The 12,312-nt window shown below is 38.6% G+C and overlaps 1 protein-coding gene across 1 annotated transcript; it reads left to right on the top strand.

Moving 5' to 3' along the window:
* The first annotated feature begins 74 nt into the window (after positions 1 to 74).
* Positions 75 to 1,064, top strand: LOC110888744. The gene has a single exon (XM_022136253.1). It carries the CDS (start codon positions 75 to 77, stop codon positions 1,062 to 1,064), a length of 990 nt encoding a protein of 329 aa, XP_021991945.1.
* Positions 1,065 to 12,312: the final 11,248 nt, after the last annotated feature.

A 12,312-nucleotide genomic window follows, 5' to 3' on the forward strand; every position in this document is an offset into this window, starting at 1 on the left:
TAGACAAGATTCAAAGCACGGTGTTGTCGCTTGTCGAAGAGCGAGTTAAAAGGTTGGAAGATAGTGTCAATATTATGAAAGAGAAATCGGGAGAACGTAAAGGATGTTCGCATAAAGAATTTATGGCGTGTAAACCGCCAATCTACAACGGGGAGGTTGACCCGATAATTTTCCAAAGATGGCTGAGTGACGTTGAAGGTGTGTTTGAAAGGACCCACTGTGACGTAAGTGATTTTGTTGCTTACGGAACGGGTCAGTTGAGGGGCCAATCCAAAGATTGGTGGGACAACAAAAAGAAGGAAATAGGAGCTGAAGCAGCGAGGGTTATGACCTGGGATGAGTTTAAGGTGCCGTTCCTTAAACACCATAGTCCCAAAGCGGTTATTAACAGGATCAAGGAAGAATTCATCCAGCTAAGACAAAAGGGTGAAACAATCGATAAGATCACGGGCATCTTTATGGATAAGCTGAGATTCTGTGACGAGTTAGTCACCACTGAAGAGCAGAAGATACATTACTACTACAACATGTTGAGTGCTGAATACCGGGAGTTCATGACTCCCTCAAAGTATGAAACCCTCACGGAAATTATCAACACCGCTCGGGAGCGGGAAATCGAGTTGAAGAAACAAGTCGAGAGGGGCGAGCGAAGGGTGCAGGATGTGAACCCAAGCCCTACGAAGCAGGCACGAACAACTGAATCGGAAAAGAAGTCGGATGAGAAGGGCGAATCTCCGAGCTGTAAGGTATGGGCAAAGGCGCATAAGGGCGAGTGTCTCTTTAAGGATAAACCGTGCCCTATATGCGGAAAGACAGGGCATACGGCTACGCTATATCCGGGGAAGGTTTCGGTTTGTTACAATTGCTACCAACTGGGTCACAAGAAATTTGAGTGCCCGGAGTTGGACAAGAAAAAGAATGAGAAGGATGTGCAGATGGAAGCACAAAAGACAAGGGCCAGATCTTTTCAATTAACCGCAGCCGAAGTAAAGATAGAACCTGATGTCAATTCAGGTATGTTTCTTGTCAAATTCAATTTTAACAACGAATTTCAATCGATATAAGTGCGAATGATAGTTGCATATGGACACATATGAGTATTGAAATGAGAGCATTATATAAAGGCAGTATATATATGTGTATAAGAAAATAAAACAATAATGAGCATGGGGAACTGAGGCAAAAATAGTTATGACAAATATTGCCATGAGAAGGGACGTGCGTACACTCGAACCCGGAAACTTAATAAAGTATCAATAAATATGAATTTAGAAACTTGGATATGGTTAATTATCCAAGTAACATGTAATTAATAAAAAATCCTTATGAGAAAGAACGACGATCACATTGATGGGTGTGATTACATAAAGGATCAGTAAAATAAACGAATTAAAGGTGTTGGAAAGAAATAAACGTTAAACAAAGGAATTCAGTTTTAGTGAGAAACAATGTTTAACGAACATGCACATTATGAGGCAAAATAGAAAAATGGTTAAAAAAGAATGTAGGTCTTAACACCGATAGGTGCAAAACGATACGTTAGAAAGAAGGTTTTGATGATAAAAAGTTTATAAGAACATAAAAACGACGTGATGCGATGCAATCATGGTCATGAAAAGTGATATAGAATATAATTATGTTGTAGCGTATGATACGGGGCAGGGGTGACGGTGACTAATCAGTCTAGCCGATAAGATCACCCAAGGTCAAAATAGTGTTGTGATTTACGTAAAAAAACACTTGTCAATATAGAGCTAGTATAGAGTCAACATGTTGGCAAACTCATACTATTGAGTGGTCAAATGACAATTGGGACAAATAGGCAATAAGATAAGAAATACAAGACATAAGATAAAGTCCATGAGGACCTATATGTGAAGGACGCATGCGTCGAGGCAAATGATAACTTTCGACTAAAAGGAATAAGGTCGGAAAAACGAAATTAAGATGGTTAGGTCCAAACCAAAGAACTACTTAAAGTAGGTTTCGAGGACGAAACCCTTTTAAGGGGGGTGGACTTGTAACACCTCGAAAATATAAAACCTTATAATAGGATTATAAAGTATTAAATAAACGAGAACAAACTGACTAGGACTAAATAACCTAGTTAGTTATAAGTCTTGTAATAACTCATAAGTGGGTTAAAAACACTCAAATATGAATCAAAAGAAATTAGAAGGACTAAAGGTGTTTAAATTGAAACTAATTATAATAAAAACATTTTAATAAAACACAAAACACACATTGTGAGTGTGTTGGGATCGATCAAACACAGCAGGGGGCGACCAGAGCTTCTCCAAACCCTAGTTCATGTTGTTTGATCAAATTGAAGACCGAATTCTGTCCCAAATCAAAATCCGAGCATAGATTAGTGATCACCTTAGTAAAAGGGATCATAAGGTATGTAAATTTTGTAGAAAATTCTCATTTAAATTTCTGAATGAACATAGGGGAGTTCAAATTAGATGTTGCATGAATGTTGTATAGATGGAATTAGAGTAATGTGATGTCTAGGGATAAACCCTAGATGATTTCTTGTTAAAATCTTGCTTGATACTAGTGGGGTTCATAATCACCATTGTAGGTGATTAATGGGTTTTGTAGAAACTTGATAAACACTAAGATTATGATTCTTGTCTAGTGTAATCCGAGTTTTAGGAAGTAATTTCTGAAACATTGATGTTAAAAACAAGTGTAAATTTCCTAATTGATGTTAATCTTGGCTAAACAAAAAGTTATGAACTTGATGATAAGTTATGAGAAATTATGCCCTTAAGGTGTGTGTGAAAATGCCTAAAAGAAGATTAAAAACTGGAAATTTGAGCTAAAACGCGTGTTTGTAGAGTTATGGCAAATTATGCGTATTATGTAAACAAAAGAGTTCTAAACGGGTTGTGATTGAACTCTATAGGAAAGGAAACCGGAGCGTCAAGTGGATAAGCCGGTGGTGACGCGCGATTGAAAGGGGTCCTTTGAAAGGTACGTAACCTTGGTTTCGTTACAATATACTTTGATTTTAATTGTAGTTAATATCTTGAAATTAGCAATATGAAAGATTGTAGTTTATTATAGAAGTGATGAAGTTCACTAGTTAATCAAAACGTGTCAAAAGATTTGTTAAAGTATGTTTGGTTGTCATTAAGATGGTGGATTCCAGTAAACAACCAAACGGGTCAATAAGGGTATAAAAAGGTAGTTTTGAAGTGACTTGAACGCCGCTTGATGATTGTGAATTATTAAAGCCTGAACCATGGAATGGAAGTGATACGCTAAGATGGACAAGCCCGGGAATGGGTAATCATGGTTAGAAATCAAAGACGGTGAGTTATGCAAGTATGTAACTTGATACGTTACATTGATGAATTGTTGTTAAACTATGCGTTGTTGATAAAAATTGTGTTGGTTGTAGCGATCATGTACGTTACTTAAATCCGTAGGTTAAGAATTGGTTTGTAGTCGTTTGGTAGTCATCAAAATGGAGGATTTCCGTAGATGGACCAAACGGGTCGAATAATGATACTTTGTAATATTAATATTGTAAGTAGAAAGAAGTGGCGGAAATGGTCAGAAGAGCACGAAGCCATAGGTTTGGTAATGAAGTGCCAGTGATAATAAGCCCCAGAGTTTGGGTAAAAATCGCCTTAGGTTTACTAGTTAAATGGTAGTAAAATGGCTAAGTTAGAATGGGTCGAATATTTGCATATGGACATATAGTCTTTCGGTCTGTGAACAAATTTTTCGATATGAAATTTGTAATAGACATGTCGGTAATGAAATTACAGACGCATAGGAAAAAGAATCACTTAAAATGGACTTACGAGTCAAAAGTTGTGGCCAATTTAAGTTGGAACTTGGTTAAATTTGAGCTGGGAATCTGCAGCATCAAAGAAATAAACATTCTGAGAAAATAGGGGCTAGGCGTGACGCGAGGGGCCTTGGCGTCATGCGACGCCCCCTTCTGGAAATTTTTTTAATTTTTCTTGGTTGTTGACTCTTGGAACTTGTTTGTATCCAATTTAACTTGATCAAAACTAACATTTGTTATGGTTTTGATCTTAGGTGGTGTTGAAAAGTAACCGAAAGATGATCGATCTAGATTTTGAAGAACCGAACACTACTTACAAGCTTCCGCAATGTTTTAAATCTTTAATAGACTATGTTTATGGGTTGTAAACAATAGTTAAACATCTTTTGAAATGTTTTAACTTAGTCGTTAGTTGACTAAGGATTATGCTACTTATGAACTTCTCTTATGAAATCTATGTTAATTAGCATCGTTTATTAAAAATGGTTTGAACTATTATTACATAATTTAAGTAAATTAGACGGGTGTTACAGATTTCATCGACAATATCGATTTCTCTTTCAGCTACACTCATTCTTCCAAGTTTACCCCTCAAGACCACTGATGTTCTTGACACACATAATCGCCAAAAATCGCTTGCTTCTAGCTTGCACTCGTGCAACTTCATCAACCCTTCGATCGCTTCTTTACATTCTTTTCTGTCTGCATTCCGAGCAAGAAGATTTGCAACTTCCTTTGAATCGGTATCAAAGAAGAGCGGAATCAGATTCTTTTTTTGAGCAAAGAATCCGATCTCTTCTAGACTTAGATAACTTAACAGGCTATCTTTAGTAACTACCACAACCCCGAATGTGACCGAACAAATGACTCTATCAGCTATCTCATGACTCTGAGAATCCGAGTATTTCGCTCTGTCAGCAACAAAACAAGCAATGCCTTGAAGCTCTAGCTCTGATTTGAGCCATTTACAAAACCAAATCAAATTTGGGCTTTGCCCGTGGTATCCTATGTAAACATCACAGCTTCTTAGTTTCGTATTAGCTGGTGAAACCGACCATTTTTGGAATGAAACCCGAGGAACCGAAAATGAGATGAAGACTCGTGGCGCAGTTACATTTTTAGTATTAGTATTAGTATTAGTGTCGTAGTTGACGATTTTAAGCTTCGTGTCGTCTGAAAAATTGTATCTTTCGGATGAGGGGTGTGGGAAGTGCTTGGGATATCATCATTCCCTGAGCCTGAGCTGCAGCCATAGTAGGATAGAGGAGTGGATGGTTGAGTTAATGTAGTTGGTGTGGTGGTGGTGGTTTCTTCGGGATGATTCGGGTTGTCCCGGGTGGCTCTGGGAGATATATAAGGCGATTACAGGGCGGAGACAAAGGCGGAAGATGGTGGTGAGATAAGAGATGGAGAGCTATATGGAGATGAAGATATTGAGGTTGTTGGAACAATGTTGGTTAATATTTCCTTTATGGGTTTCTAGGTGGAGTTGGATATTTTGATGGTGAGGTTTGCGGTGACTGATGCTGGTGGTGATGGTTGTTGAGTCATAGTACAAGAAAATATTCAAGAAATCTTGTATGTTAATGTCAAAAATCATTCAAGAAATCAGCTTTTGTTTATCAAGATTGAAAGTGGGGAAATGGGATCCATTCAAGAACACAAGTTTGATTCCAAATTGCTAAAATTTATGCTGATAGAAGAATTCAAAAATGGATTTAAATATGTGGTTGTGACTGTGACTGTGACTGTGATTGTGATGAATGCAACAGTAGACTTTATGAGCAATGAACAAGGGCTTACATACATGTGAAACACCACATCATCTTGTGGGCCTTAACTGGTCACAACTCACAAGTACCCTCAAACACCACCATTTTTAACACTTTCTTCATATGAGATGATTGAGGTACAACATCAAAAGCTCAAGGTACAAGTTTTCCTTGAAAACACAAGAGAACCATGTTTCTCTTTCAAGAATATGGTGAGACCAAATGGGTTAGATCCACAAGGTTTTGAATATAAAATATTGGTTTAATTGGCTTAAAAAGAAGGTGTAGAGAGTGTTTTAAGGTGTAAACTAACCATTTTTATTGGGTTAGTCAATTTCTTTATGTTACATGTGCTGTCTGGTTTACTATTCAAAAATCATGTGAATTACTAAACTGGATGTAAAGATTGATTGGAATCTACTATGGGTTTTCTCCAAGATTGGTCAGAAAAGTAATTTAAAAGATGAAAGAAAATTATGATATTTAATAAATACATGAAATAAATATTATTGTCATATTAATTAAAAATATGTTTGATTCCTTGGCCAGCCAGGTCCAGGGTAAATGTTAAAATTTTGCTCCCCTTTTGTCTGACATGTGTGTGATGGCAATAGTGTTTCTGAATTTGAATACATATTTGATCTTTTAAGTATGGATACCTTCTCCCACTATTTGTGTCGTTTCAATGTACCACCATACCCTTTCGTTTTCTTATTTATTAATTTTCTTTTGGAGAAAAATGTCCGGATAGTCCCTGTGGTTTGCCTATTTTTCACCTTTAGTCCCTAACTTTCTAAAATTACAGCTATAGTCCCAAACTTTTCCAATTTCGTTCTCAGATAGTCCTTGGCGCGGATGGGGGTTAGTTTTTGGTGTTAAGTGGACGTGAAATTACTAAAATGCCCTTGTTATTAAAAAATTACTTAAATGTAAAAAGTAATATATTTAAATCAAGTGGGGCCCACCATTCTCTTCATCATCACCCTAACCCACCCTGACCATCATGAACGACCACCCTCCACCATCATCAACAACCAAACCCACATCAAGCCCTCGATCAATGCCCCTCATCTCCTCCTTCATCTTCTTTATTACTCGCCTACCACTACCTGAAGCCTGCAACTCACCGGAAAAAAATGCCAAAAAATAAATCCAGCCCCCCCTCAATTGTTTTTTGACACCCAGGAACCAAAATTGTTTCTTGACACCCATAAATGAAAAAACGTAATATGCTAAAACTAAATAAAAAAAAGAAACACTAGTTTAGATGTGGATTTCATGGGTTTCTAATGCAAGCATGATAAGTCTGTGAAGGGGTATGGTCCCAAAAACCTTGTGTAGGCACATTAGACCATACCACAACCTTATTCCAAGAGCATCTTGAATAAGAACCTGTGTAGCCGCGCAACGGTTCTAAATAAGAGTAGGGAAAAAACAGTCTTCGATAACCTTTCGCTGGAGAAAAAGAGAGACAAACATTCAACTAACCCCCATGCACGGGCTCGCGCTAGGGAACAGTTAGGCTTGAAGATAAAGTCCTAAACGTCTCTGCACGCCCGAAATCACGACTTAAACAAAGGAATCTTTTCAGTTGCAAGATAATGGACACGTGGTAAAGGCACAATGGTTTACAGCTGTAGATCTAGAAAGCCTTAAATGCTCATCGTGCATGGTCATTCGTTTACAACTAAATGTGACGTGGCACAATCGTGGATGCTCATCTAAATCACGATAATAACACTAATTGGAAGGAAGATCTACACAAAACCACTTTCCACGTGGCAACTCCCTAACCGTCGATCAGACCCACGATCCATGTGCATGGACGTGAAGTTATCGATTGACGGAAAGAAAAGATAACCGCCAACAGAAAAGTGCTTTCCCGTTACTCTCTCCGTTACACCATTTTCCCGCCAAAATCTGGTTATAAATAAGATGCTTCAGGTATAATCTCACAAGTTACTTTTACTTACTCTCACACTTACTACTTCATCTTTTTCCTCGAGATCAATATACTTATTGCCGAAGGGTGGTCATAGAGAGAACCCCCATTCTCCCCGTGGCGAGTCTAAGGGCTTTCTGTTTTGCAGTGATCATCGGAGAAGTAGTTCGACCAACCACCGAATCGACGAGGAGATTAACCCCTTTTATGCTAAGAAAAAACCCCCGATCTGATTGACTCCGGTCAAATTAGATAACTGTTTCTTCATTGACGCCCACCGATTCCTCTATTTTCATTTTCGTCTTCTCGATCGATTCATTTCTTCTCTTCTCGATCCGAGAACAGGGGCACTCCGGCTCATGCTTCTCGCGTCGACGGAATCGCAGGGAAATTGTATAGCAACGGCGATGTTTATCACGAGGTGCACAGTCCTGTTACCTCAGAAGTCTAGCTCGGAACTCAGAGTAGTCCAGATCTACCTCCGGAGGAAACTCCGATTTATTGGTTTGTCAAAGTTCAAAATGTCGTGAATGCAAAACTTGCACAACCTTGTAAATCAACGATTAGGATAGCAACACAGGCACAAGAATCTGCAACCCAGGTGCAAACCACAAACGCATTCCAAGTGTCACACCCCGACCGCATAAAACAAAAAGCGCGGCGGAAACGTCGGGGAGTGTCGTAACAGAATCCTTTTTCATAACACATGGAAATTTAAGTTTTGTTTCATTGAATTTAAAAGAGATTACAATGTATTAAAAACAAAGAAACATAACATAATTAACTACTCTTGCATCTTTTATTGTCACTAAGGCCCAAGTCTGCCTAAGTGTATCTTGATTAATCCTATGCATCAGCTCCTGAAAACACATATGAAAATAGGTACGTCAGCATAAAAATGCCTGTGAGATACATAGGTTTTATTAAAACAGGATTCATGACTTATAAGTTTAAAGAAAATGTTTAACAAAAGTAGTCATGATCCTTAAAATATTTTCTTTTAGAAATCAAACGAAAAATTGATAAGAAATCAGATGATATAAAAGAATAATGCATAATGAAATGAATAACCAAGTAAAAATGAGTTTGTATAATAATATGTTGTTTGTAAAACAATGTTTTGTAAAGATATTTAAATTGTGTAAAATGTAATATGTCAAAATTCAAATGGTTTAAATAATGCTATGATATGTAATATCATAAAAGCACTTATATATAGGAGTACCACCGGCATTGTCACACCCCAACCGATGGCGGAATCATTAGGGCGCGACACTAGGCAAATCAGATTGCTCAAGAGAATCCATAACAACTATATTGCGACAGTATTTAATGCATTCATTATCCCATACTAATAAACAATACATTCACATAAGTTATCACAGATTTCTTGTCCTCTCGAACAATACAAATCCGACAACATAAAGTTTAGGTGAGTTTCTAGACTTCCTAGACTGATTTGATGTAGACTGCGACTAAACCTGCAACATACGTTAAAACGACGTCAGTACAAAAGTATTGGCGAGTATACAAGTTTTGATAGTAGCGAGAAATAGATAAAAAGTGTTGCGAATTACCAAATACGTAAATGAGATACCTCAACATACATGCATACAAGACAGATACTACCAGCTAAGTCACTCGAGCTGCGATTGCGATTGCTATTCATCCTAACTAGACCCCGTCGGGTGCTATAGTACTATACTAGTTAAGGCGGGACCTCGCGAGCATAAGTCCTAACACATATGTAAATTTTTACTTGGTTATTCATTTCATTATGCATTATTCTTTTATATCATCTGATTTCTTATCAATTTTTCGTTTGATTTCTAAAAGAAAATATTTTAAGGATCATGACTACTTTTGTTAAACATTTTCTTTTCGCAAGTGATAAACAGTTTGATTGATTAAGTCGTTTTAATAATTTTGATTTGATAGGAACGTATGTACACCCAAAATGCGATAAAAAGGGGTTCGAGTATACTCACCGTCGGTGTTCAGCAAGTAAACACAACTTGGTTGGATTGAAGGGAGCACGTCTGAGATTAGCCTGATTATAAAGTGATAGCGTAAGTGATGAATAGTGCGTTAAACGGTGTATAAGTGTCAATGGATCAGACAGTACTCCGATCGAGTGGCAATCCGATCGGGTGGCCGGTTGATCGGGTGGCAATCCGATTGGGCGACTGTTCGATCGGGCGGTGATCCGATCGGTGAGACACTTTGGTTGGTGATAAGCTCACAGCAGACTGGTCACTCGGTCGGATGGCAATTCGATCGGGTGACAATCCGTTAAAACTGATGTGCGATGAAGATTTGTAAAATGTCTAAGTGTTGAAGATCCAAACATTACCCGATCGGGTGGTCGTTCGATCGGGTGGCAATCCGATCAGACGACGATCCGTTCGTCGTTCAGGTCTTTGAATTTGTTTAAGTCATGACCCCAAGTGCAACCCGATCGGATTGCAGGTCGATCGAGTGGCAATCTGATCGGACGGTAACCCGTCCCGTAATTTGATCGTTTTACAACTTGGCTATTTTGTTAAGTTTTTGCCATTTGATCAAGACGGTACGACTACGAGCTAAACAATGGAACTCCACCAAGTCCGAGTCATCGAATCAGATGGGCATCACCCCGTCCGATCAGTTAACTATTCTCGACAGTTGTTCGTGTTCAACACGTTAAGCCGGTCATCTCGTCGATAGGAACCAGTTCTCAAACCGACACTTCACTAGTGGAAGAGTAAAAGGTCTGTACGAGCTCTGTTGCTACCGGTTTCGAGTGAAAAGTTAAGAAAGTTTGAAGAAAAGCTTAGAAAACTTAGATTCGACTTAGATTTAGGTGAGATTTGTGTTTATACACCCTGGAATCTATCAGATCTGGACTGTTCTTGATGAGATCAGGTCACACTTCATTGTTCCTAAGAACTCCATGATGACATCACCTCAGAACGGCTCAAACCCAAAGATCTAACGGTGAAAAAGTGAGATTTGATGGTGAAAAAGATGAAGGAGTGCGTGTAGATCATAGAAGTACAAGATTTGAGGTAGAAACTTACAAGAATTACGAGAAATCGAGTGAAAAGGGGCGAACAGCGTCTGGTTGAACGAGAGCTCCACATCAGGGTGAATGATGTGAGAGTGGGGGGGGGGTATTTATAGGCAAGAGAGGAGAGGAGGCGGTGCAGTGAACCGGATCGGACGACTGTCCGATCGACTGACACCTCGATTGGGTGGCAATCCGATCGGGCGGTAATCCGATTGGATGGCCATCCGATCGAGCGGTCAGTCGATCGTGGCATCCGGTGAGTTGTGTTTCGGCGTTTCGTTTCATTAAGCATTGCGATAGTTTGGTTACACATTTTCATCCACATTTTCATATATTTATTAGTATTAGTCACATTGGGTCGTATATACATATCCATATTCCAATCCTGTGATAATCGAGCTACGCGTGCCTGCGAGTGCATTTTTTATTATTGTGCTACATTGCGACACATCACGGCTATCAAGGAGGATAGAATTGGTCCTCACCCGACATCATCGTGGTTGTCAGCAAGTGTAATGTGATGTGATAGCGATATAGTATGCGAAAATATGCGAAAAATACTGCGATATAACTATATATGCGATATAGCTACATTATGATCCGAATCTCTTGTGCTAGGCGTAACGAGTATAACGAGTAGTAACAACGCACGAACGTGCGGGTTGTTACAGTCTCCCCTGCTTTAGGAAATTTCGTCCCGAAATTAATCCACAAGAAGGGTCGCGAGAGTTGATGCGAGCGAGTAACCAATAAAAGCGACGAGATAGCGAGCTATCGATAGAGAATTAACGCATGAGAGCTTTGCGAGGATTGAGCGAGAGCGACGAGTTAAAGCGATTCGTATAATCGAAGGCGATAACACACACAAGAATGCGATCCCAAAGCGTTTTAAATTTTTGAAAAGTCGATTAATTAGGAAAAACTTGTTTATGAAAATCTTCTCACGATGCGGCGTTAACTGTAGCGATGTTCACACCAGCGCTATGAGAAGAGTTTTTGGTTAGATTACTAAAAGATTTTAAAGTGATTAAAATTTGTTTTATGAAATTTTCTCATGACGCGGCAGTAACTTGAGTCAATTGTCACTCCAACGTTACAAGATAATCTCATTTTGTACAAAGGTTTTGGAAAAGGTTTTATAGGAAAAGCTGGTTTAAACTTTGTGTAAACAAAGCCTTTTTAATAATACCAAAAATTTAAATTTTAAGGTTGGCCCCGCATGGCACTTTTCCATGAAAGTTCTACAATATGGTTAAGACACTGTAACACCTCGAAAATTTGCGACCTATAATGTGTTGACACGTGTCGTAAGTTTGCATGTGGCAATAATTACTATAGAGGGACTAAAGTTGACAAACATAGAAAGTATGTGAATTTAAGGGTTCAAAATGTCAACGAGGGATAAATATACTTTACAGTAACCCTAAATGATGCTCGTACCTTCAAACGAATAGATCATGGATCATACGGAACGAAATATGGAAGAAAGTGAGAGATTACAAACTACAGGGGTTAAATGTGTCAACATGTTTAAGTTATACCTCTGAGTGACCCTTTAACAAACCCGAGACTTTGTAACGGTAAATTATGCTCACTAGAATGCACGATATAAATTTCATCAAGTTCCGTTATAAAATGAGAAAGTTATGATCAAATTCGTACGCGAGGGGTTAAAGGCGTCAACATTGAAAGTTATGACTTTTCGGGTAGTAACAAAGTAACCAAGGATTAATAGGATGGGGAA

The sequence above is a fragment of the Helianthus annuus genome, chromosome 6 (genome assembly GCF_002127325.2).
Source record: "Helianthus annuus cultivar XRQ/B chromosome 6, HanXRQr2.0-SUNRISE, whole genome shotgun sequence".
Taxonomy (NCBI): Eukaryota; Viridiplantae; Streptophyta; class Magnoliopsida; order Asterales; family Asteraceae; genus Helianthus; species Helianthus annuus.